This window comes from Drosophila montana, unplaced genomic scaffold (assembly GCF_035044405.1).
Source record: "Drosophila montana isolate Dmon_TW-CO22-7 unplaced genomic scaffold, ASM3504440v1 contig_3213_1, whole genome shotgun sequence".
Taxonomy (NCBI): Eukaryota; Metazoa; Arthropoda; class Insecta; order Diptera; family Drosophilidae; genus Drosophila; species Drosophila montana.
In genome coordinates this window covers 62342-88405 of record NW_026998093.1, presented here as the reverse complement: position 1 = coordinate 88405, position 26064 = coordinate 62342, and the positions used below count along the sequence as shown (strand labels likewise).

Here is a 26064-nt window from a genome sequence, read left to right as displayed (position 1 = left end):
CTTTGGCTTGGCAATTGAACGGCACGCAGCTCGCAACTGACTCCGGAAACAAATAAGCTTTGCTGTTGGCAAAACTACGGCGACATGTACACACAGCAGGTACCACAGGATCAGACCTCAGGAGAGACAGCGCTGTGGACAGGGCAAGGACGTCAAGGTGGCGCCGGCAACCAGGGTCTAAACAATCATACGTTTACTGCATCCTCCACGATGACCATGCCGCAGAATATTTTTACAAATCCAGCCATACAGCCCTCCAGCGTGATCAACTTGTCCAATTCCACAGACGTGGTCATTGGGCCCATGACACAGTATCAGGGACCGGTCAGCATATATTACATGGATGCCAGCATGCAGACAGCTGCAGGTGAGTTGCCAAAAGGTGAGCCTAGTTTAAGAGCAAGTCGAATATTCTCAGAATATGTCAAATACTTTTGGAGTTCCTCAAGCAAAGCTTCGATTCTACGTGTACAATAAAGTTTATCGAGAATTTATTTGAATACTATAAATATCTTTACTGTGGAAAGTACAAAAAAGCTTTTTTTTTATATTGTGTGCAACAATTTGCATAACTTAACAGACCTTTATGCATTTTAAGTGCCCATTTTAAATTGTGGGAGGAACGCAACCAAACAGTTCACATAGGTGAATGGCTTAAGGGAAAGCTTTATTTCATACCCTTAGATAGGGGAACATAATTTTGAAGCAAAACCTGAAACGCTTAATGTTTGAATAGAGCAAAAAGCCAAATACAATTGTTTATAAACAAAGTTAAGTGTGTATAGAAAAACGAATGTCAAAAATTGCTCTTTTGTATACACTTTTAGTTTTTTGTTAGCTTATAAATTATTTTATTTTATAATTACTCAACTATATCCGATTGCTATTCGCAAATGTGTTCGTATATTCGCTAGAAGAGCGATTTCTGCCTGGGTTTTTTTTTCATATCTTGTGCACCCTATAGGCAGATATTCGGTCTTGTTTTTATAGAGTTCCATATCTAGCTCATGCCATAAATAGATCCATTTATCTAAGTGGAAAGTCAACTTTAAACCGCGCCAAGTAGTTGATATGTGTTAACACCCGGTTCCAGGTAATACAGCTGTACAAATACATGCAGAGCACCTTCACAAACACTCTGATATGACCCATAACACGAGCTAATACCGAGATATTCCGATATACAAACACACTGTGTGAGCGGCCCAACAGAAGCGCATTTCGAGTGCGAATCGCCGTGCAGTGCGCATACGTCATGTTGTCTGGCGACGCGCGCCGCAATTAAACACAGACTCGCAAAAATTAAAATCTAAAGAAGCAAAAAAAGAAACAAAGAAAAAAAACACAGAGAATAAGCAATGAGAAACAAAAGTGCAAAACAAAAAAATAAGTAGCAGAAAACACAAGAGTGTAAACGATATGGCAAATCCGGCAAACAACAACAAGGCCCGGCAAAGCATGACGCAGCCAGCGAAGTCGCACCTGCCCGCCCCCAGCCGCCCCTATGCCAGGTTAAACATGTCAACCCAAGCGCTTGTAGGGCAGCGCAGGGCAAGAAGTGTCCACTTGGCGAGCTGTCCGATTGCCAGCAACGCGTCGCGTCGCGTCGCGACGTCGTCGCCAGTTGTTTCAGTCGTTCCAGTGACGGGTTCAGGTGCGGCAGTTGCGCGCGCCAATCGACCAGCGCTCGTTTATCGGTCAAAGGCGCCTACGTGCCACTGTGGCAACAAGCTCTCCGCGATCTATTCTATTCGCGGCATTTCAACAACAATTGCCGCAGGCATTTATTATTTAATTAATTTCGCCGCATTAGTCACAGATTTGACGCACAACACACAAAATTAGACTTAATTCACTTATGCGTAAGCAAAAAGTTTTTAAAAGCAACAAATTCAAAGTGTATGTGTGTATCGATAAGCGCGCATGTGTTTGCGTGTGTGTGTGTGTGTGAGTGAGAGTGTTTGCTTCTGTTATACAAACACTAACCGTTATAATATATAGCGCAATTACCCGTCCCCCGCATCATGAAGCTTTTGCTAAAAGTACATGGCGAGCGCACAGCGCGCAATCGTCGCACGCCCGAGCGCACCTTCACAGCGTCGCCAGCGCCAAGTATGTTGTGTATAAGTCAGAATTAGAACTGCACACTGCCCGCTTTCCGCTCAGTAATAAATCAATCATCATCATTATCGTCACCCTCCACAGGAATCAACAGTGGTAGCAGCAGCAGCAGCAGCACAAGCAGCGATACGGGCATCGGGGGCAAGCGCAGCCGCGGCAGCTCCAGGTCGAGGCGTCTAACCCGGAACACGCTGCTGCTGAGCGTGCTCGTCCTTTTGGTCCTTATCACCGCCATTGTCATTGTCTATGTGGAGCTGAGCCGCACGCGTGGCGAGCTGCCGCATAAGTCCATTTACTTTGGCAACACCTATGAGGATGGCACGTGTAAGTGGGCAAAAAATGCGACCGCCATAGCCTATTCACATGTTGTGCAGTTCCAAATCTAGGAAATGGTCATCTGGTCATCGAGCGTGTACAGTGGGGCGCCTCGGATCGCAGCAGGCAGCTGACGATACCGCTGCAGCGGCCCATACCCTATGTGCTAATCACGCACATTGGCGTGCAGTCGATACCCTGCGTCAATCTCTACAAATGCTCCATCAAAATGCGCACCATACAGGATTCGGCGATTGCGGAGAAGAACCTACCGGATATACAGTCCAATTTTTACGTAAGCAACCGACATGCACAATTCCCAGCACGTTCCGGCGACTAACACTTTTGGACATTTCGTTTTCCGCTTGCTGCTTACGCAAATTGTGTTGATATTTCGACCAGGTTTCCGATGAGGGCAACATTTATGTGGGTCGCGGCTGGGACTGGGCCAACACGTATGCGAATCAGACACTGGCCATCACTTTTATGGGCGACTATGGCCGCTATCAGCCCACCGCCAAGCAGCTGGAGGGCGTGCAATTCCTTTTGGCCCATGCAGTGGCCAATCACAAATTGGATTTGGACTACAAGCTGGTCGCACAGAATCAGGTGAGCACTTTACAGCCAACCATCCATCCTCCATCTTTTACCCAGACAAACAGCCCAAGAAATTTCAGGAAATATATTGAAGCTAGGCATTTCGTGATTTTATTCAAAGCTTAACATGAGATTTGAGCAGAGAGTAAGATCAAGTCTTTCCTAATTGAAACTTAAGTATTTCATTCTTAAGTTTACTTCCTTAAAATCGTTTTAAAAAATTTATAAGAAATATGTACTCTATGCAGATACAGATTCCCTTTCAATACAGTTCTTTTATTTTAAGAAAATTATATTTAGTAATTATTGCTCTTCTTTATAGACCAAAAGCAGCAAGAGTCCCGGCATCAATGTATACCGTGAGATTAGCAAATGGCCGCACTTTTATGGCTGCAGCATGGAGCAGGCGCCCAAGTGTGGCAGCGAGCTGGGCATGACGGCTGCCTCCTGGAACGGTGGGCAATAACTACAGACTTTAAGAGAACTCTTAGCTTTAAAACCAATACACACAACACACACTCGCACACTCGCACACACACACATTACTGCATCTTTATACAAGTAAACCAAATAAAAAAAAAACGTAAGTTTTCGCTTCATATTAAATATTCAGTTATATTTGTACGGCCTTAAACCGGTTCGAAGGTGTGTGCCTTACAGGTGTTTTATTTATAGAGCACGTCTCCTCAATCTCTGCTCAGACAAAGCTCTCTCTCCCTCTCTCCATCTCTCTCTCTCTCTGTCAGTCTCTCTCTTAAATCTCAAAAGCTGTTTTGTTCATATTGCGCTGCGCTCGAAAGCTGGAAATTCCCAAGCGGGAAACAAAAACCTATCAGCATATAGAGACGGGTTGTATGTAAGTCTATATAGGTATACATGTGCATGCGGTTAGTACAACATCATTATCGACAGAACTTGTAGTCAGTTTTTTATACATACACACACACACACACACACACACACTTGCACTTTATTGATGCTGTTTCATTTGTTGTTATTGTTTTTTGTTGTGTTTGTGAGTTAATTAAAAGCTGTATATCATTTGGAACCATTAAATTTCCACTGATAACTAGAAAGCACAGCAAAAAAACAAAAACAAATAGCAACACATTATTTCTGGGTAAAACTCAAACTGATTAACGGAAGCCTGGAAGTTTTTACTGAGTCAGATTGAAAAGCTTTTTTAAGTGATCCGCTTACCTGGCTAACTAATGACCTATGTTAACAAATGCTCAACCACTTATCAGAGTTTCCCCTACTTCAAAAGCAATGCAATGCTACAAAGATTAAATCCCAATCTGAATAGGAATCAATTGATAGTTGACTTTCGGGTACAAGTGAGCCTTAGCCAAGTCAACCTTAATCAATTTCCTAGCTCAGATTTTGTTTAATATTTTATAGATCATCAATGCTAATTGATAAAGGTCACTTTCTTTCGCACAAATTTTAGCTGTCTAGTCGAATATGCTAAAAAATTGCTCACCAAAAACAAACAAAACAATTCGTAGAATTCTTTAGCCCACACTCCGCATAGCATCTGTCGTTGTGCATTTTTGCCGTGTGTTTGTGATTTTTTGTTGTTTATAAGTTGTGCAAACAGCGGAGAAAAAAAATCCTCTAAATATAATCACAACAGTAGAGACTTAAGCGGGCTGGAGAAAGAGCAAAAACTAGCTGCAAAAAATGATTAAAATTTGAGAAATAACTTTAAAAATTCAAAAAACCCGAAATCAAAAGCAAAGCAACTCCCGCTAAATAACTAAGATGAAGAACAGGTTCGCACAGGAAACTCAGATCTATAATGAACAGAACCCAACTCATCTGGCTCTCCATATATTTGGGGTTTTCCTTTTGGCCAATAACCTGTTTGAATGTGGAACAGATGCCAACCAAATGGAAAATCAACTAGACATAACATGTTATTGGGCATTAAATGCTAATTAAACTCGCCAAGCAGGTATATAACTATGCATTAAAAAACGGTCCAAAAAAAAAAGAATGGCTCAGCGCTAACTCAGAAAATATTTTGGAAAATCCAGCAGCAGTTGGCCACAGGAAAATAATCGAATACGCATTTGTATATTCAGCTATGGGCGTTTCGAACAAAATTCCAAAGTCTTGCGGCCTCTCTCGACCGGGCGCTCTGTTGCCTGCACGCTATCTCACTCTCTCCCGCTCGCTCTTACTCTGTTTTGCTCTCTGATTGACAGCAGCCGCCAACGCTCTAGGGTCTTCGGCTCAGCGACTCGCATCGCGATTTGATCGCCGCTCAGTTGATCGGAGCCTCTCGAACGCGTCGCTGCTCGGTGAATTTAATGTGGCATGCGCTTACCTTAAAAAATATATAAACCATATACATATATAGTATTTATACGTATAGTATACAACCTTTGTTTAAAAACATCAACCAAAATATTACGTCGCTAACGTTTTGTAATAGTTGTTGATTAGTTGGTCTGAATTTGACTCTTGTGCACATTTATACGCCGTTGTTCCGTCGGAAATCGGCGCACGGATGCCTTAAATTGACGGTAATCAAGCGTATAAAATGAAGTTAGTAGCGCAAGCACAATAAATTAAGCGCATTATATTTTACGGAAGCAGCGAAACATGTTTTAGAGAGTGTGGAGAAAAAAATTATGAATTGAAAATAATTATTACAAAAAAAATGACAAAAGAATAAGTTGAAAAATTTGAAAGAAAAAGTGCATAAAAACAAACAAAGCTCAAAGCTGAAATAAACTAGTGTTGGAAAGTGTTAAAACAAGAAAAGGATTAAATGTATGAATATTTAAAAATTATAAAATAAATAATGACCCATAACTGAAGCAGTGTGCATAAACATAATCAAGACAAAAGAGGGGCAAATAATCCAAGTCATATAGAAAATAAAAAAAAAAAAAATAAAAGAAATAAAAAACACGATTCATTTGCGCCAAGCAATTCCCATTCAATGATAATTGTTAACACACATGAAACAGTCAAGCAAAACTTGGTAATTGCCGTGTTGTTGTTGTTGATTTTTTTTTTCGTTGTTGTCTAACACAGACACCCAGAGAACAGTTGCTGCATGTGTATAAGTGACAATGGCCGCCGCTTAAATGCCGGTTTGCCTGTATTGGTGCGCTCAGAGACGCAACGCGATGTCTCCGTGTGCTCGTTATTCTTGTTGTTGTTGTAGTTGTGTAGTTGTTATCTGGAAAGTGCGCTCAGTGCGAATATTACGGGAGCGACTACGACTGCCTTATCGCACTCTGCCCGAATGCCCAGCTGAGCCCTCATTTTATTGCTTCATTCTGGGAATGCTTCGATTCCGCAATGAAAGAATTTGATTGTTGGCCCACTTCCACCTGGAGGGTGAGGATCAGACCAAATGCTCCAAATCAATCAATAACTTGCTGACCTTGATTTACAATGGTCTCACAATTCTAAGATATCAACTCGTACTTGTTCAATCAATTTGAGCTTTGCTCTTCGCAACAAACTATAGCCAAAGCTATTTAAGTGGGCATCTGAGTTCTCGGAATGCATTTTACAAGCTCAAAGCGTAAATGATTCTAATTAGCATAAGTCATGCGCAATAACAGCGCCTACCGTCTGGGCTGATCGCTAAGTCACAACCAGCAGACTGCAAATATACCCTTTTATTCATGTGACGCATGACTTTGCAAAAGTCAAAGCTATATATTAGAACACATTTTTAATTATATAAATTAAAGCATTTTTTATACTGAATTAAAGGTGCACTCAATTTAACTAATTACAGTTTTGAACTTGAAGATTAGGATAAACGTTAGGAATTGTCTTTGAGAATTATCTTGGGACTTATAACAATATGTGAATCAGCTCCTAAACAAGAAATATAAAATGCACCATTCATAATAAGTTAGAGTTTTAATTGCTCATAACCTGAAGCCGGTTTCTTGAGCATTCTATTTGAATTGTAAACATTTGCTGCTTACCAGACAATATAAATCAAACAAGCCTGTCAGTTTATTAATTTTATAAGCACAAATTACGCACGGAGACTGAATTACATCTGCATATCATTTACATACATATTCATATATTATATATAGACATTTATATATATACATATTTATATATTCTCACCTGACCTCATTTGCTTATCAATAATACAAACAAATTAAAGCCAACCTTAAAACTTTTACAGGCTGTAACAATATAGGAAGTGAAAATAAAACAATAATTAAAGCAAAAGTCAATTAATAAATGAAATTTGACTGATCATAAAAAAGACAGAAATAAAATTGATAAAGTTGGTAAAATTTTAAAATAATTAAAAAATGCATTAAACCTAGCACAACTCTGCAAAGACAACATGAAAAGATAAAAAAAATAAAGCACTGACTGTTGAATTTTATCATTTGGCGCAGTCATTATCAACATTTCAAGTGAAAAAGTATATTTACTTTCAGATGCTCATGATGTGATGTTTGCCTAGAGAGCAGGCCGGGCCACCAAAAACATCAAAACCTTGCGAACAAGTTATTCAGTCAAAATGTTTCGACAGCGATGCAACAGCTACTGAAAGTAGCACCCAGCGATCCTAACGAGGAAACGTTACAAAACGAAAGCAATCACAAATAACAGAAACCAGACAATGCGAAAAATGCATTGCGACAATGGAACGGAGTTAGGCACGAGCGCAAATTTAAATACACACATCATAAATCGAAGCAGCGGCAAGAATTGCAGCACATCCTCAACAGATTCGGGCGTCGGTTTGGTTGATAATGCAGTTACATTCAAGGCGGGGCCAACGACCAAAGATAACAATAGCACGACAAGCAGAAAATGTGAGGAAACAAAGGAGAAGTCCGAGCCGCAGGCGGAGGCGGAAGCGAATCCACATCGTATCAGCATTGAGGTTGAGGCAACAGTAAGCCTCAACAAGGCAGCAGCCAATCGGCCGAAGAAATCATCACCCGCAGTCTCAATACGCAGCACGACGATCTCCATCGTATCTATCGATGAAAATGCCATCGATTCCAGCTGCATTGACAGCGACTCCGAGGCGGAAGCAGACGAGAGCTGCACGGTCCAAAAACTGGGCCAACAGATCACCTACCCGCCACACAGTGCCGAGCTGACGCAGCTCAACAAAGGACTAACGGTGATTAGTCGACAGGTGGTGCCCAGCACTGGTGAGGGCCCATCGCCGCCCACAGCACCCGATGTCGTGGCCAAGCAGCTGCTCAATGGCAACCTAAGTCTGGCAACGCCAACAACCCCAGCCTCGCCGCAGCAAATCGGCAGCATTGCGTTAACCAACACTACAGACGTTACTTTTGGTGATAAACACTACTACGAGGGACCTGTCACGATACAACAGATCCTGATTGATAATCGAGAAAAGTTCAAAACGCTCGATGGAGAATCGGGTCAGGATAATCCCGGTTTTAATCCACAGTCAACGTCAAATGGCAACACTGCAGGTGAGTTTAGTTGAGAGAGTATTTCTAGTGAGAGAAATAGAATTTTATATATATTTTTTACTTTGTTGTCGGTCTGTCTGGTTTTATTTATACTTCGTTTTCACCTTGGTTCACTTATTTGTTTTGTTTGGCGGTCTGCGGCTAATGCTCAACGCGTGCAAATAATATTTTTTTTGTTTACTGAGAGCGTTAACAATATCGCCATAGGGCAGACATTTTGAAAAATGTATTGGCAGCAGAGAATTCGGGTATACACACTTTCAGAAAAATGTGTTAAATGCTAGTGAACGGAAAATTAACATTTTTTTATAATGTATTTAATAGCTGTGCTAAAGAGGTTCACACTCGATCATAAATGAATATAAAAATTGATTTTTTAGGAAATTTTTCAATACGAATACGATGTAGAAAAATAATATATTTTGATACTCAAATGGTTAAATTTGTATGTACATATATAGTTTTTATAAAGAAAGTCAAGGTCGTTGCAGTAATTATTGTGATTGCGCATACGCATCGTGTGCTGAAGATATTGCGCATACGACCGGTTGCCGTAAATCAGTCAAACGAACGGCATACACAGCCCACTCATGAACAAACAAAAACAATGGCACCTGGCAATTGTTTACTCGAATGCTTCTCACAATTCCCATAATTAAAGATCGAACCAAAGCAACAACTGCAAATAAAATTGAATATGAATTCCAGCTAATTAATTGGCGCAGTCTTGCAAACCGCACAGTTCAACTAGTTAATGCCACTAAGCTAGTCGGTGTTTCCCCTAAGCTAGGGTATAGAACTCGGATCAAAGTCACGTGCCCTGCCCAGCAGGGGGACTTTTTTTTTAATATTATACAATGTTCATTAATTACTTTCTCCAACACGAAAAACAAGTGCAAATTCTAGCACGCACTTGTTGTATTTACCATATACTATATAGAGCAATAACAAAAAAAAAAAGAACCGAGCAATAAGGAATGTCATTTTTATTTTGCTGCGACTTTTGCAGTAGCTGATGTTCCGTGGTCGCAGAAATGTCGAGCAACGCGTTGAATTACTGTCTTAAGTGTTGCGGGCTTGTCAAGCGTGATCTGATCGCATGCGATGCTGCATGTGGGCGTGTCTGTCACGCCCATTGCAGTGGCTTAAGCCAGCAGCAGCTGCTAATTATTCAAATTTTGCCCAATATCGTCTGGCGCTGCGATAGCTGCCTTAAACAGGCCCAAAACAATCAGCAGCTAAGTGAAAAGCTGGAACAATGTCTCAAGCAGCATGAGAAACGTTTGCAAATATTAGAACAGAGCTTAGCGAGGCGTGAGTGTCCGATATATTAATACATAAGTCATATTATTTACCAAGCCCATGCAACAAGTTGCAAGTGTAAAAAGCTTATATTTTTTATATATTTTTCAGGTGCCAAATTAAATGAGTCCTGCAAGGAGCCTGTGCTGTGCCCGTTTCTGCCACATACAATCGGACGCAAGGCCGTTATTATAACGTCAGCCTTTGCGATTTTAACCTTAGTGTTGATCGTCATACTGGCAACCACCACAAATCTCTTTGGCAAGACGTTAAATAAAAGTAAGCTTGGTGATGGCGACGATTCGAGACAAAATATTCCAATCAATTCAACAATAGGTACAGTTTTGTCGCTTTTCTATGTGTTCGAAAACGCTTTCAATTTAAAATTTGGTGCTTGCAATTGGCAGACTTCCCCTCACATTTTTCTCTTCTATTCTCTACTACTCTATTATTTTATTATTTTCTATTTCTGTTTAACAAGCGCAAATGCGTACAATATCATGTTGAAGCTATATAACAAATTACAAAAAAAAACGCGTCTTATATTTAAACGTATCTTCAAATTATCGGTGAATACGGGGAACTGTACTGAGCTTAACAGTGTTGAAAAGTGCTTCGAACTTAAAGTGTGACCTTAGTTTGATTGAATGGAATATGAATAAATAGTTCTTTGTGTTTGAAATAATAATTGATAATCGTGCCGCAGCTACTCTGGAGGTGCTCAGTGTTAAAGAATGGGGTGGACGGCAGCCGAGAAAAGCGCTCACGAACCTTACTTTGCCCGTACATCGTGTCATCATATCGCATACCGCCGCCGAGGGTTGTGAGTCACGGGTAAGCTTAACTGCTCCTCCCCAAGCCACAGGCCGATTCAATTTCAACAATATTCCGTTCGTTTTAAGGACGTGTGTGAGGCTCGCGTGCGTGTTGTACAAAACTTCCACATGGACGGATGGAATTGGGATCATATTGGCTACAATTTTCTCGTTGGGGGCGATGGAACGGTCTACGAGGGCCGTGGCTGGGATTCTCAGGGGGCACACACGCTGGGCTATAATAACGACAGCATTGGCATCTCCTTTATTGGCACCTTCATCAAGATTCACCCGACGGAAGAACAGCTTCAGGCATGCCAGCTGTTACTTGAGGAGGGTGTGCGCCTGAAGAAGCTGGTGCCCGATTACAAGCTCTACGGGCATCGGCAACTGAGCGCCACCGAGAGTCCCGGTGAAATTCTATATAGTATCATACAGACTTGGCCGCATTGGACAAAAAAAATACCCACTTAGTTGATATTTAGAATAATGTGATGAAAATAATAATATGTATGTTAAGTAATTGAATAAAGTTGGTAGCTCATTTAATTAAGTTGTTTGTTTAGAAGATCAGTTTGTTTTCATGTTTTAATTTCTCTCATAAGCACTTTCACTACACTAAAACTCATGTCACATAAATTTATATCGCGTCTTTCATAACTGTGCCGTTAAAAAAGTGTTGTGCAGTGTTGAAAAATCAATTGGCCATAGCCATGTTGAGTTGAATGGAATATGAAAATATATAGATATACTCGTAAATATCAATATATACTTATGATGCACGTATGTACTTATATATATATATACCTACTCTATGCACGCTTCTATATACTATATACTCACATGTGTGTGTCTGTATATGTGTTGTACAATCACATTCCCTGCCAACTGACCCACTAACCAAGGCCTCTTTGTGCAGCTATCGATGGCAGCGAACTAGTGTTGGTCAGCATTGATGAGTGGGATGGCAGAATGTCGCGTCCGACTCTCGAGGCCCTAAAACTGCCCGTGGATCGTGTTATTATAGCACACACCGTAACTGAGGGCTGTGATACCCTGGTGAGTGCATCTCAATGTGGATTCGGTAAAGGAAACCATTTTTAACCAGACATTTATGCCAGGATGTGTGCTCTTATCGCGTACGAGTCATGCAAGCGTATCACATGGACATATTGGACTGGGAGCAGGTCGGCTACAATTTCATGGTGGGCGGCGATGGACGCGTCTATGCGGGTCGCGGCTGGGATTACATTGGAGCGCACACCATCAAATATAACAGGGACAGCATTGGCATAGCCTTCATTGGAAGCTTCGATAAGATAAATCCAACGGAGCTGCAGCTGCGGGCCTGCCAGTTGCTCCTTGCGGAGGGTGTGCGCCTTAAGAAACTAACGCCGGATTATAAGATCTATGGCCATAGGCAGCTGCTGGCCACCCAAAGTCCTGGCGACAAGCTTTACAATATTATAAAGACCTGGTCACACTTTGCAAAGCAACGTTAGATTTCCTGTGTTAATGTTAACAAAGTATATTATTGTGTTATTATATTTTAATAAACAAAATAAAAACTCAAGTAAAAGGCGGTTTGTTTTTCCACGCCTTCTAAACTGCTTTACCCACTTAAACCTTCTATATACTCTACATATATTTGTCTATATGATTAATCATTTTATCTTGCACTTATTTTACAGATCAGGACAATATTGGTGGTGGCTTGGTATTGAGATTTGTGCCGCGCGCTGCTTGGCTGGCCCAGCCACCGCAGAAGCAACTACCCGACCTGGCTCTGCCTGTGCCCATGGTCATATTATTGCCCACAAACTCGGAGAACTGCAGCACCCAGGCGCAGTGTGTTTTCCGCGTACGCTTCCTGCAGACCTTTGACATTGAGTCGCAGCAGAGGGATGACATAAGCTTCAATTTTCTCATTGGCGGCGATGGCAATGTGTATGTGGGCCGTGGCTGGGATGTGGTCGGCGCCCACATGCACGGCTACAATACGCGCAGCCTGAGTCTCGCCTATATTGGATCCTTTCGGCATCAGCGACCCTCATCGAAGCAGCTTAGCGTCACCCATTTGCTGCTCGAGCGCGGCGTCGAGCTGGGCAAAATTTCGTCAAACTATAAACTGGTCGGTGCCAGCACTTTGGAGCCAACAATTACGGAATACAACGCTGAGCTGTTGTACCAAAGCTTCGCCAATTGGACACACTGGACAACGGCAGCCTAAGCAATGCAAAAATAATTGAAGTCATGACTGGTTTTTTTTCTCGATTTGATTATGTGGCATATTTCCCTAAGCTAGTAGACGTAAGCTTTCAATACAACATTGTGATATTATAAAAAAAAAAACAAAAAACAAAAAAAAAATAATTATGGAATTATTAATAATGAACTATACTCTCTTATTTTTAACTCACCCTAATCGTCCGCTTTGTTCGCTTATATGACGGACGGGTCCGAAATACGTGACTTAGTTCGAAATATTGTTTAGCGCTTGGTTTATAGATCACAGACACAAATGCGCTACAGAATATTATATGTTAGGCTCCACCTACCAGAGAGACGTGAGAGTAAAAAACACATAGCAATACATACAAAACTATATGCGTGTCACTGAGTATAAGCTCTAAGAATACCCTAAGTATAGCTAGTAAGACAAGAGGCTTAAAAGTTTATATTTAGAATGCTTCAAACAATGTTTTCTTACGCTCTACCATGAACTCTTGCCCGCTGCCCATATTTGGTAACACTCTTTCGTATATATCAGTCACTATAAACACCCTTCTTGGTGCAAAAGTACAGGGTATAAGCGTGAACTTTCAAAACGAAACCCACAATTAAACACGCGCCTTGACAAAAGCTCGCTGGCACGCAGCTGCTGCTGTTGCTGCGCACTTCCATGCGGGGATTTTTCTGCAGACAGCTCGTTATTTGCGGTTGATCATCAACTTGCTTTGCTCGGATTCAGTTCACAACGGGCAACCGGCTTGACAAGACAACAACGCTGCGATCTCTGGAAATTTTTGGGCGATTGTCGAAATGAAGATCCAACAAACTGCGCCGGGCATCGAAGATCAAGCGCCGACTACAAATGTGAAACAGCTGCGGGGTCTGATATGGATGTGCGCCATTCTCTTGATATTGGTTGCCACCGCTGCCGCCTACTTTGTGTGGCTGATGAGTAAGTATTTCTATCTATCCAACAATATTCCAAGCTTATACGATTCCCACATGTGTGCACTCCGCAGGCCAAAACAACGTACTGGCTAACAATTCTTTACGTATACTCGATCGCAGCGAGTGGCTCGGGGAACCACCGAGCGGATTCAAGCTGCTAAGAACCCCCGTATCCAATGTAATAATACATCACACCGCTACCGAGGGATGCGATACAGAGGTATGTACCTTCGAAATTTTAAGAAAAAATCACATATTTCATGTGCGGGTTAATAACTTTTTTATTATATATATTAATAACTTTTTTAAAATTAGCATATATTATACAAACTGTTTACTTGAATTGCGACTTAAATTTATTTATTAAATTCCTTACAGGACGTGTGCATCTATCGTATGCGCATGATACAGTCCTTCCATATGGGCTCCCTTGGCTTTACGGATATTGCATATAACTTTCTGATCGGTGGCGATGGCATAGTCTACGTGGGCCGCGGTTGGCACGCACAGGGCCAGCACATTAATGGATATGGCCCCGTGTCACTTAGCATTGCTTTTATTGGAACCTTTGGTAATGAGGCGCCACCGGATCACCAGGTGCGTGCTGCCAAACGACTGATGGATGAGGGCGTTCGATTGCATAAGCTGCACCCGGATTATCACATCTATGCACACAGGCAATTGAGGCCTACTGAGAGTCCCGGACAGAAACTGTTTGAGCTTATGCAGCACTGGCCACGCTGGACCGAAGACGTGACCGCGCGTAAGCTCCATCTATTACTTGTCAAAGCCATAAAGCCAACGATTTGTTTCAGTACGCAGACTCAACAACGCGCCGCTTAGGTTTGTTGCACGTGCTGCTTGGCTAGCTCAGCCAGCTTTGGAAGCGCTGCCCCCCTTGGCGCTGCCTGCCAAAAACGTGCGCTTTGTGACCACCTCAACAGAGTCCTGCGATACGCAGGCATCGTGCACCTTTAGAATGCGCTACCTGCAATCCCTGCACATTGAGAGTCTGGACAAACAGGACATCAACTACAACTTTGTGGTGGGCGGCGATGGCAGCGTTTATGTGGCCCGGGGCTGGGACGCCAGCTGTGAGGCGGACTCCACAGATGAGCCGCCATTCAATGGACTCACTGTGGGCTTTCTGGGCATGTCCAAGCCCAGTGCAAGTCAAACGAAAGTCGCTCAAGAGCTGCTGGCTCAGGGCATCAAGTTGGGCAAACTGGCGGAGGATTTTCAACTGATAGATGAACTGAAATAGAGAAAAAACTGTACAAACACTCTCTCATTTGCCAGTGCCATAAGGCTGGGTATTCTGTCCGTGTAGTCAACCAAATATTATTTTAAATTAATTTATAAAGATTTCACGTTTGCTGCGCATATCTCGATAAATTAAAACCCTTCTTTAGATATAAATATGCCTTTATTAAGTTTTTTAACAGCTTTGCGATATTTAAATTAATTTTGAAAGCACATCGCTAATTATGTAAAATTCTTGTTCTTCCAACTTAACTATGTACAATTCAGAAACACTCTCTATATATGTATAATGCGGCTTCACTAGATGTCACTTTGTGCTTACAACAATTGGCTAAACGAAACTCGTAATTTGGAACTTTGAACATGGCTACTACATAAACTTAGTTAATTATGCTACAGAGATAACGACAGATTCTGGCATATCACATATGATTTATCGATCCATTAATGATCCAAGATGCGCATATTGCCAGACACGATTTTGTTCTCCAGTATGGCGCCAGCGGGTATATCAATACGATCACCATGATTGGCAATAATAATCACAGTGCCCTGCAGAGCAAATAGAGAAATGGAGTAGGAAGGAGTTGATGCTTGAAGCTGAATATCTGATAACTTACGCGCAAGGAGACGCCGCGACCAAAGGTCACATCGCCGCTGACCGTCAAATGATCCAGTTCAATAATATCGGGTATATTGGCAAAACGGCCCAAGAACTCCTTGACCTTAGAGAAATGATTCTCGCCCAGTTTTACAAGCGGCGTGGTGGGGAACATGCGCTGCGGCGACATCACCAGGCTGCCATTCTTGAGAGTATACAAATTCGACATGACGAGCAGCAGATCTGATGATTTCTTTACGGGCAAGAAACGCGAACGGGGCACATTGATGCCGATGGCGCCATCGAAACACTTCATGGCCGCACCCACCGCCGTCTCCAGCTGAATGACGCGCAGTCCATTCTCCAGTGTCTTGTTGTTTACAATAATCTCCATGTTGAGCGTGCGCTCCCGCAGCACTCGATCAATAGCTAAAGAAAAGAAGCAGCATTTTAGGTACTATTTTCGGTAGACAGCTTAAAAGTAGGCTAGTGTACACTCTTACCCGCCAGATTGGCCCAAATGTTGTTGGTATTGAAAAACTTGAAGGTCTTGACAGACTTGAAGTCATCCACATGCTCGGGGGGCACCTGGGCGATTTCCAGCAGACGCAACTTGTTCTCCATTTGTATGAGCGTGCCACCCTACAAAAGAGAGAATATGTATTCACCCACACAAGAGTTTTGCTGCACTGGAGCTACCTTGACATCAGCACGGGTCTTGTCGGTGACCTCCATGACGAATTCGAAGGGCGTGCTGGCGCGCTCCTCGCCCACCAGCTTGTTGAGTATGTTCAGATCGACGGTGGCGCCTAGATTGTCAATGTTGGAGAGGAAACAGTATTCCCGGCCCTCGCCAATGAACTTCTTCAGCAGGCCCGAGTTGCGGAAGGTATCGTAGAAGTCACCGTGGCCAGGTGGATACCAGCTAAAAGTGAAAGGCATTATAGGGCATAAGATTTGGTCAATAATATACTCACGCCTCCATGTCCTTTTCCACATCGAAATCCTTGGCAACAGGCAGGAAATGCTCGCGACTGATGCGTGGAAAGCAGCTCTGGTTGAAGGTGTGTATCTGCACGCGGAAACCCTTGTACTTGCGCACAATCTTCTCCGTATCCTCGTCCGTATTGAAGGAGTTCATCAGCACCAGCGGCACATTGGCATCGTATGTCTTATTTAGATGCTCGATTTGCTGCACCGTCAGATCCAAGAATGTCAAATCGGAGCGAACAGGTATGACACTCTTGGGTCCATGGCAACCCATGGAGGTGCCCAGTCCACCATTCAGTTTAATGACCACCAGTTTGTCCAACATATTGCGTATCTGCATTATGCATTAGTTACAAATTAATTAATAGATGCTCTTTAATATATATCTGTTGGGTTAGCACAAAAGGATTTGTTAAGCTGCATTTGGAATTTAGTACAGCGCTAGTGCTAAAGAACCAATGCAACGACTAGTTAAGCAAACAACTAAATAAGCGTTCCAAAAGCCCATATAGATTAAGTATTGAGCAGAGAGCAAGAACAAGTGAGTTCAACACGTAAGCGCCAGAGAGAAGCGTAGAAGTTGAGTAGAGAAAACGCTTTTACCTCATTCTATTCATGATATGTATATATAGGCAGACATTAGCCATAGGACAGCCATTGCAACAATAACAACGGCAACAATGAGTACAATTCAGTGTTCAAATCAAAGTACACGAAATATGAAAAGATTAAAAAAATATATATATAAAATATGTCTATGTACATAAGAAAGTTATCATTAGGTTAAGTTGGATTGTTGAGGTAGGCGCTCGTTTTTTATAATTTGTGTGTGTGTGTGTTTTTTTTTTTTTTGGAGAAAGATACCAGGGCCAGCAAACCTTGAAAGGTCACTCGAGCTTAGAAATTATAAAATACCTGCTCGTTTTTGGGCGACTTGAGATTGGAGTAGTTCATGACCGCATTTTCGGGCAGCTTTTGGATTTTGTTCCAATCCAGCGCTGGTCCCTCTGCAATGATATCCCTAGGTGAGTTATAAGCCAAAGATTATAAGTTAAAAACTTACCCTCTTGCAGGAAGCGACCGAATAAATCCGCAAATCGACCCATTTCAGCTTGGAGTGCTGGGCGACGAGCCGGTTCCGTGGTCTGCAGCAGACGATCCACGTCGTTTTCCAGCAGACGCAGTGCATCGCGCTTGGTTACCTCATGGAACTCCTTCGAATCGGATGGGACGCGCTGATGGCCGCGCATCTGCAAACAACAAAAACAACAACAATTTAAATACACTGTAAGAAATTGCGGCAAGTAAACGATTAAACTGCCTACCAAAGCGCAACAAGCTAAAAGCGCTCAAGTGACAAAAGTTGCAACAACAACGAATACAAGACGAAAGATTGCTAGACCGAAAGATAGCCTACACCTAGCTCTGAATTGTCGTATTTACTTATTCGCTACGCAAAAAACAACAGTGTCATTATGAAAATCGCATAGAAAGGAGGCTTTTCGGAGTAAAAAAGACGCATGAGAGAGTTAGAGAAAGAAATAGCAGAAATTACAGCGGGATAGAGGAAGAGGAATAAGGAGTAAAGAGACAAAAAGGAAAGTGGGGGAGTGGAATGAGAATGAGATAGAGAAAGACAGCACGAGACGGCGGCAGTGTGATCGAGACAGAGTGAGTATAAGCTTGTAATGAATAAGAGTCGAATGCTAGTGAAAATATGAAATTCGCATAGAAAGGCATTAGCAAGACTTTGACATACCCTTTCCAAAAATTGTTAATGGGTATTGGATATAATAAGACAAATTGTTGTTGCTCGCGTAATGCGTGCCTGGGGCAATTACAAGCTTCGCCTGGCAGCCAGACGAGCGCATCTTCGGCGCTTTTGGCGACAGTTTTCCTAAGACAGTTATGGCAAGACGTTGGCAGCTATTTGTGGGTCTGGTGCTGCTCAGCCTGAGCCAGCAGGCGACAGCTGGTGTTATGGACAATGTGAACGATGGCCTAAAGATGGCAGGAGAAATGTTTGGCATTAACACAGCAGCTGATGTGGCCAACCTGGTGGCCAAGGCCTTTTCCAGAGTGACAACGCGCAGGAAACCCGATCTAATGAGCGTGCTGCAGCAGGGCTTCGAAACACAGCGGAACCAGCAGCCGGAAGAGGAGGAAAATGATCAAGAGGAGCAGGAGAATGCACAGGAGTCGCCGCCCGTCGAAGGAGACACACGACGCCGACCCTTGCAGTTCAGCAGCGTCCAAATGCTGACCAACATGATGCGCATGATAGGCTTCGATCCCCGCAAGCTGGGCGCACTGGCTCTCAATGCAATTGTGATGATTGCACAGGCGGTACGTCTGCTAAAAACACAATTCCCAATTCCCCTCACTAATAAACATTTCTCTCTCACAGATTGGCAGCACAATTATGCAGGCGACACGTGGCGGCGGTGAAAGCAACGCTGACACTGGACCCGAGGCGCTCTTCGAGCCCAGCGAACATCAGCCGCGTGATTTGACACCCGGAAGCCCTATAGATTGGTTCCTGAAGCGTCCCGGCGCACATACACAACGCATGGTGCGCCGCATCATGGATCGCCAGCTGCCCGAGTACATTGTGGACATGATTGAGTCCAAGGAGACACCCGATGGCAATGAAGCCGCCTGCCTGAAGCTGCTCATGTGCAAGAGTTCGCCCATCATTTGGGGCATGCAGAACTCGCTGAAGAAGCGCTTGGCCGGCGAGCCCGAGGAGTTCGACGAGGAGAGTTACATGAATGCAAATGCGTTCTTCAAATATTTGCCCAGTTTGGATGAGTTTAAGGAGTACGGCGCGGGCTGTGAGTCCCGCTTTGCCAAGTACTGTCCACGCAATTCAACATTGGGCAAACCCTAAAGAGCACCCAAGAATATTAACCAACAACCCAAAGACGCAATTTTTTTTTTCTATATTTAGTTTTAGGTTCTATATAGTTTCATCAATAAATCAATAAATTGTTTTGTAATTAGCCTGACATTCGCAGCAAGCGATAAGCCGGACCTAATGTTCCATGAAACGACCTCTAAACTACTTGAATATAATCCATATGATTATATGATCTGTTTACTCTCCATGTAACACCCAACTATGCCTGGCTGGCACTTTGTCAATCCCCCGACTTTGTTTTGGATTATACGCTATCATCATGATAAGCAGCCTCTAGCAATCGCTCGGCTTGTGCTCATGCTGACTATCTAGATCATCGACGCCATGACGCAGAGCCATTCCAATATTGAAAGAACGCTGCCCAATGATGAAATCGATATTAAAGGTATGCTATAAATACTTTACATAAATACTTTACATTCGCGAGATGACAGCTAACAGCTAAAGACACTCTTCAATGTATATACAAAAGACAATTTCGCAATAAGAAAACATACATCATTTTCAGATTTTTCCGAAAAAGGGCTCTTTAATTGCTTATTAAACCTACCAACTAGCTTTACAGTTGATATATTTCTAAGCCCCATTAAATACCCCGTTTGTCAGGCCTTCAAAAACACACAGGCTAAATTCTATTGTAATTTCACAATCAAGCCAACATTGAGAATCATTAGATAAACTAAACTATTATTAGTCAGGCAAATGAAAGAGTTCGAAGCGTTTAACAATAGCATTTGCTTATCAAAGCTGGTTATCAATAAGGTTTATGGCCATATATATTAATGATTCGTTAAATATGCAATGACAAAAACTTTAATTTTGTTGTGTAATTATTTGCCAACTGTGCATTGACATTCAGCAAGGTTGCAAAGCCCTCAACAGATGACGGAGTCGATGCTGGCTAACTGACTGTTCGTCAACTGGCCAAAACGCAAATCAATCAGGCTCAAATATATCTAAATATTTGCAGCAAATGTTTTCTCATGCTTGGGTCAACTTTAGTTATTCCAATGACACTGCCCGTTGGCGCCACCTATCGTACGGAATCGCGTGCACGCATCAATTAAAATTGACAATTTATGGAAAGATGTATATATATATATTCATATATACAAACGTATAATTGCCATAATCGTTTTTCCAACTGATAGCTCGCAAAAACCAATAAAGTTCGCAATTATTAAATGAAAAAGCATCAGACACGCCTTTTGAGACGATTATATGTTGGTTTATTTATAAACAACGCCTAGCCGAGTGATAAGGCAAGTGTCAGAGGGCAGGTGTTTGAACTTCAGGAAGGTCAACTGTTCAGATAAGTAATATGTCGACGATTTCTAGCTGCTACTCTTGCACATGTTTATATAAATAAACATGCATACATAATACACATATAAATATATATATATATATTTAGAAGGCTTGCAAAGAAATGTGTTTGGCATATTTATTAACTTGGAGTAGCTGCCTATATACCCCACACTTGTGAGCTACAGCATATTAGATAATGAAAACAACTCGTAGCCACACTCCCTTTTATTTGTTTTAATTGTCTGGCAAGTTGGGGTTTTAATTGGGAAGATAATAAACAGATAATCACGCCAAATGGGAAAGGTGACAAACCTTTGCCGAAATATTTATATTTTAACAATTGTAATGACTTGGTATCTGTCTGGCGCGTGTGATCTAAACTCTTTGAACTTGGCTTTTTAGGTCTGCAAGCATTATCAAATAACCTTTAACAATTAAAGTAATTTCAAGGTTTCTTGCCAAACAACTGATGCAAAATTGTCGTTTAGATAAGATTGTTACCAAGAAACAGGACTGTACTGTCGTTGCTAGTCGGAGGAAATTGCCAGCTGTACCTTATTTGTAAATATAAAATTCTTGGAAAATGGAAATAAAAAAAAAAACAATGAGGCAAGAAATCATGTTAAGGTTTTAAACTAAAGGGCGCAGAGTTGTGAAGCTACACCGCTGATAATGATAACACGCTACATAGATAAAAACTTCCCCTTGAAGAGGTAACTAATGCCATGTAATGCGCTTAAATAACTTAATAAGAATTTTCTTCATTGTGTATTAGAACTCTCGACTGCACTTGGCCCAAATATCGCATAACGAGGGCTCTCCCGAAGCTTTGAAAACTTACACCGGCGCGTTCCAGCAGCACATCAATGGCTCGTATGCTTGACGTCATGGTTAAAACGTAAGCAACTATATTTAATTAACTCTGTTTTGTTTTTAGTCACTTAAAACAAATGTGTTTCGTTTTGTTTGATTTGTGTTTTTAACTACTTGTTTCGACTTTTTTTTTCTTTTTTAATTTAGCAACACAAAAGCGCGCTTGAACGGGCGAAGACTATATTCCGACGCTGCCGACAGCTCTGTTGACGAACTTTGCGCGACGACTGTGCAATTGGAAATACGGCTAGAATTCAATATGAATTTGAATTTCAATACAATTTTTCAACACGAGTACACAGAGAGCCTCAACAGCGGCGTCGACTGCGACGGCGCAGCTAGCGTTGACTGCGACGCCGGCTGAGCGACAAGTGAAACAGCAACAAGTGATAGCGCGCCTCCGAGCGCCACTGTAAACGAGTGTGTGTGTGTGTTAGTGTTCTTGGGACAGCAGTAAAAATTAACAAAAAAACAAGCAAAAACAACATTTTCAGAATTGCGTACATAGATATGAACATATTAAGTAGTAAACGAGCAGCACGGCAAGCACTTAATGAGAGGCGTAGAAAAGTGTAGAAGCAGCAACAAAAATATGAGATAAGATTTCATTTTCAACATGAATGTTAAATGCCCTTTACCATTTTTGACACATAAGAGCGTAGCGTATTTCAGAATTTAAAGGCACAACATTTCACTAAACGTTCGTTGAACTGATGTTCAATCAATTATGAACTGGTTTTCAAAGTTCCCCAACACATTCCCAATTCCCACAGCTCAAATACTTCCTGAATCATCTAGACATGCAATGCCTTACGCACAGTTAGTTATGCTAGAAAAGGGAATAGGAAGGTTCAGTAAACGCGCGAAGTGAAAAAATGCGGGGGCAGTGCTGTTTATCAGCCGAGCGGCAAAGACACTTAAGCTCTTGCCACGCCCACATTCAATTGTGTGTGTCAAGAATTGTCAGCAATTGCAGTGATTACCGAGCTAGTTCTTATCAGCTAAAGAACGCTGCTAGCATATGCTCATGGTACAGATAAGAATATGTTATTGGATTTTTATTATTGTGAATTCTGATTTGTTAAATATTAGAATTTTTGGCAAGCCGTTCCATGCACAAATATATGACATATGTATATAACGCACACGACAAATTAAGTCCAATAACAAATTTGGGCAAAGACCCCCAAAAACTCTCAAACACACATATATGCACACCCTCAAACGGCTGTGTACATAGTATGTAGAAACATTTGTGTGTACTTGGCGGCTAGGTCACTTGAAGGTTAACCTTAGCCGTGCAGCGCAGTGGGAAAACCCAACCTGAAGTGCAACAACCGCCATCAAATATCCGTCTAAAAATAGAGAGTCAAAACCGGCAACAGTTGTTGCATTTTCTGGAGAATTAACACTGCATTTTTGCTGAACCGAACTGCACTCAATAAGAGAAAGAGAGAGAGAGAGAGAAAGAGAGGGACTGATAGGCGTGTGCGAAGTGAGGGAGACAGAGAGCGATTAGGTTAAAAACAAAACTTACCTTGGCTTCTTGTGGCACATCCAACATTTTGCTTCAGGTAATTGTTTTAAAAAAAGCACCCTTAAAACAAATTTCCAATTTCAATTTTAAACGTTTTTACTTGATTAAAACTACAAGCAAAGTGCAAAATAAAATTAACCGAACAACAAGACCACACAACGCAAAGTATTTGAACAAACTGACAATAAAAACACAACAAGAGCAAGAAAGATATAAAAGTGATGCCGCCGTTTGATTCTCTGATTGGAGAACGCTTTGAGCATAATAAATAGAGATGAGCAGCAAAAGAGTAACCGTTTCTGAGTCACTGCGACTGTCACACGATATGACACAGCAAGGCACAAATTAATACTTCTCAAGTTGTATTGTAAGACATCGAAATGCCCAAATTTCCATATTTAAATTAAATTGCAAACGCAATGCGTGTTATATATCTATAATTGTAATTGAGGCACTTGAGATATCGGAATAATTGTTTGGAAAATAACAGATTAATTACTCATCTCCAATAATTTAAGCAGCTGATTGCGTGCTAGCGATGGCACTTTGAACCTCACATCAGCTGACAAGTATGACAGACCAAAACAAAAGGGTAGACAAGTAATGCGAAGTAAACAGGGCAAACCCATTCAAAGAGAAGCCTTATTAACTAAAACTTTGTTGCACACGCAAAGAAAAAACAACAATAACATGGGAGTTTGTTTATCATGCTGCGGAAACAGCGCCGAGGAGACAAATCTAATGCCACCTCCGGTAGGGAGTCGTTAATTTTGACTGAATACATTTAAGGATTTGCCTTTCCAGGAGGAGCGTCGCAAGCAGCAACTAGAGGCAGCAGAGCGGCGTCGACTGGAAAACGAATCCCGAGGAGTTAAAAATCTGGACAAGGTACGTCGTCAGCAGCAGCGTGCCACCGAGATGGAACGTAGAGAGGATGAGGCAGCACGCCAAGGCGACAACGGCCCCACTCTGCGGGTGAGTGTAGCTAACTGAACTTAAAATTGAATAGGAAATTTCGATTAGTGTTCCGAACACTGGGGACGGGTTTAATATCTGAATTGGATATGTATATTCTTTATTTGATTAAAAAATGAACACGTACATTTTTATTCCGTTTTCTTACAGTGGCAGGCAAGTTAAGGGCTTGGGAGAAACTCAACCGCAGCTGCCTTTACGGGTGTTTTTGTGCCCAATTGTTGACTGTGTATCAAGGCATTTGTATTAATATGTTTTAAAATTTGTGTAAATATGTACCACCAAACTATATTTGTGATTCAGCCCAATCCCACACATACCAAATTTTCAACCAAAAATAAAAGATTCTAAATCGGGCAAATGACCAGTGTTGGGAAACACAGCTTAACGCTAAAACAGCTGTTTTTTGTTCGTTGCGTCAACTGCGCAATCGGATTTGTTCTTATACACCTGTTGCAAGCTTTTGTTTTGAGTTTAATTAAATTAAAATGCTTTTCGACCCGAATTGCTTTGTTGTTTTGTGCCTGATCTCTGCCACACAATTCGGTTGCCACGCAAAAACCATAAAGAAAGCAGGAGCCAGTCTGCTGCAGCCACTGGATGAGTTAAGCCCTTGGCAGGGTAAATGGTTTCCCCATGCGCCAGGCGAGCCGCCCACAGTAGAAGTGCAACGTATGCAACTGCAGTCAAATGCAATACCTAAATCAAAAGATGCCTGGCAAGGCAAGTGGTTTCCTCAAGCTCCTGGTGAGCCCCACATATTAAGAAATGATATACAGGCCAGCTCTGAAACGGATACGTCTGCTGAAACCACAGATAGCTGGCAGGGTCGATGGTTTCCCCACGCTCCAGGTAAGCATCACAATTTAAAGGACGCTGCTCATCACGAACAAAAAACAGTGCAGGAGCCGCAGATCTTCATCTGCGATGACGGAGCGGTAAGCAAGCTGAACGTGGGGTTTTCCGACATTTTGGATTACTCATCCCACACACTTTTGTTTACTTATGTAGCACAACTTGAATGTTGATTACGAGCCAGAAGATATACGTCAGAACTACAATTATCTGTGCATTGAAAGCAACCGAAGCCGCTTTAATCCCAATTTGAACAATGAGGCCTTGCTGACGAAACACTTTTTGCCCAGTGCCTACGTGCCACCCGCAAAGTGCCTGAATGAGTCCATTGGTTATTCGCACCAGCCAGCCACAAGGTAAGCAATAGCTTGTCAACGGCCCGATAATCTGCTTTAATCGAATCTTTAAACAAACATTTGCTCTATAGCGGCGCCTTCCGTCCATTGCCTGCCGTCTATGGTACCTACAAGTACATACCCCCTCAGCGATATATGCGAAATCTTGCCGAAGGCGCCATTGTCATGCTATACCATCCGTGCGCCTACCAGGGCCAGGTGGCGCAGCTGCAGAATATTGTGGGCGGCTGTCTCTATAGGCATCTTATAACGCCCTCGCAGCTGCTGACGCCGGAACGACCACTGGCATTGCTGGCCTGGAGGCATAGTCTGACCATGTCGGTGGTGGACAAGCAACTGGTTGGCCAGTTCATAAGAAACTATGCCAAGCTGGGGCCACTGGCTATGCCAAATCTTTCACGCGTGGTAGAGAAGCGCGAAACCTACAAAGCTGCGCTGCTGACTGAAGCTCGACTTGTCACCGATTTGGATGACAGCGAGCTGTGCGGCTACTTGGATTTGCACATGTGAAACCTGTTAACTAATTACTGCACTCGAATATTCCTTTATAAATTTATATTATTTAATATTTAATGGCCACTTACAACTTAATAATTA

At 42.2% G+C, this 26064-nt stretch overlaps 7 protein-coding genes across 19 annotated transcripts; 6 read left to right on the top strand and 1 right to left on the bottom strand.

The window, feature by feature from the left end:
• PGRP-LA (Peptidoglycan recognition protein LA) lies at nt 1–3617 on the top strand. Of its 4 annotated transcripts, none has more exons than XM_064688618.1 (5): nt 1–382; nt 2206–2445; nt 2496–2731; nt 2839–3045; nt 3356–3617. In XM_064688618.1, the coding sequence occupies exons 1-5, from the start codon at nt 85–87 to the stop codon at nt 3497–3499; spliced, it is 1125 nt and encodes a 374-aa protein (XP_064544688.1). In that variant the 5' UTR covers nt 1–84; the 3' UTR covers nt 3500–3617. The 4 variants fall into 4 exon arrangements, with proteins under 4 accessions (XP_064544688.1, XP_064544689.1, XP_064544690.1 ...); XM_064688619.1 differs by having other exon boundaries at nt 1–367; nt 3356–3616; XM_064688620.1 differs by lacking the exon at nt 1–382 and adding an exon at nt 1574–2112 and having other exon boundaries at nt 3356–3613.
• Nucleotides 3618–5308: 1691 nt separating this feature from the next.
• PGRP-LC (Peptidoglycan recognition protein LC) lies at nt 5309–13536 on the top strand. 9 transcript variants are annotated; one of them, XM_064688412.1, is made up of 5 exons: nt 5309–5564; nt 7473–8492; nt 9906–10073; nt 11529–11668; nt 11731–12126. In XM_064688412.1, exons 2-5 carry the CDS (start codon nt 7658–7660, stop codon nt 12109–12111), a joined length of 1524 nt encoding a protein of 507 aa, XP_064544482.1. In that variant the 5' UTR covers nt 5309–5564; nt 7473–7657; the 3' UTR covers nt 12112–12126. The 9 variants fall into 9 exon arrangements, with proteins under 9 accessions (XP_064544482.1, XP_064544480.1, XP_064544483.1 ...); XM_064688410.1 differs by having other exon boundaries at nt 9906–10130; XM_064688413.1 differs by lacking the exons at nt 11529–11668; nt 11731–12126 and adding exons at nt 10501–10628; nt 10697–11158.
• A 21-nt stretch (nt 13537–13557) lies between these two features.
• PGRP-LF (Peptidoglycan recognition protein LF) lies at nt 13558–15208 on the top strand. The gene is made up of 4 exons (XM_064688419.1): nt 13558–13793; nt 13861–14009; nt 14168–14552; nt 14605–15208. Exons 1-4 carry the CDS (start codon nt 13652–13654, stop codon nt 15051–15053), a joined length of 1125 nt encoding a protein of 374 aa, XP_064544489.1. The 5' UTR covers nt 13558–13651; the 3' UTR covers nt 15054–15208.
• Nucleotides 15194–23432, bottom strand: UGP (UDP-glucose pyrophosphorylase). Of its 2 annotated transcripts, none has more exons than XM_064688418.1 (8): nt 23282–23432; nt 17707–17893; nt 17559–17650; nt 16631–16977; nt 16353–16578; nt 16157–16295; nt 15673–16082; nt 15194–15604 (listed from the first exon to the last, which is right to left on the bottom strand). In XM_064688418.1, exons 1-8 carry the CDS (start codon nt 23306–23308, stop codon nt 15497–15499), a joined length of 1536 nt encoding a protein of 511 aa, XP_064544488.1. In that variant the 5' UTR covers nt 23309–23432; the 3' UTR covers nt 15194–15496. The 2 variants fall into 2 exon arrangements, with proteins under 2 accessions (XP_064544488.1, XP_064544487.1); XM_064688417.1 differs by lacking the exon at nt 23282–23432 and adding an exon at nt 21713–21966.
• Nucleotides 18380–19642, top strand: LOC135432664 (uncharacterized). The gene is made up of 2 exons (XM_064688421.1): nt 18380–18989; nt 19051–19642. Exons 1-2 carry the CDS (start codon nt 18552–18554, stop codon nt 19531–19533), a joined length of 921 nt encoding a protein of 306 aa, XP_064544491.1. The 5' UTR covers nt 18380–18551; the 3' UTR covers nt 19534–19642.
• A 344-nt stretch (nt 23433–23776) lies between the features above and the next one.
• Svip (small VCP interacting protein) lies at nt 23777–24652 on the top strand. Its single transcript, XM_064688422.1, has 3 exons — nt 23777–24034; nt 24086–24256; nt 24407–24652. The coding sequence occupies exons 1-3, from the start codon at nt 23885–23887 to the stop codon at nt 24419–24421; spliced, it is 336 nt and encodes a 111-aa protein (XP_064544492.1). The 5' UTR covers nt 23777–23884; the 3' UTR covers nt 24422–24652.
• A 3-nt stretch (nt 24653–24655) lies between these two features.
• On the top strand, nt 24656–26061 carry LOC135432663 (uncharacterized). The gene is made up of 3 exons (XM_064688420.1): nt 24656–25194; nt 25268–25467; nt 25539–26061. The coding sequence occupies exons 1-3, from the start codon at nt 24745–24747 to the stop codon at nt 25975–25977; spliced, it is 1089 nt and encodes a 362-aa protein (XP_064544490.1). The 5' UTR covers nt 24656–24744; the 3' UTR covers nt 25978–26061.
• Nucleotides 26062–26064: the final 3 nt, after the last annotated feature.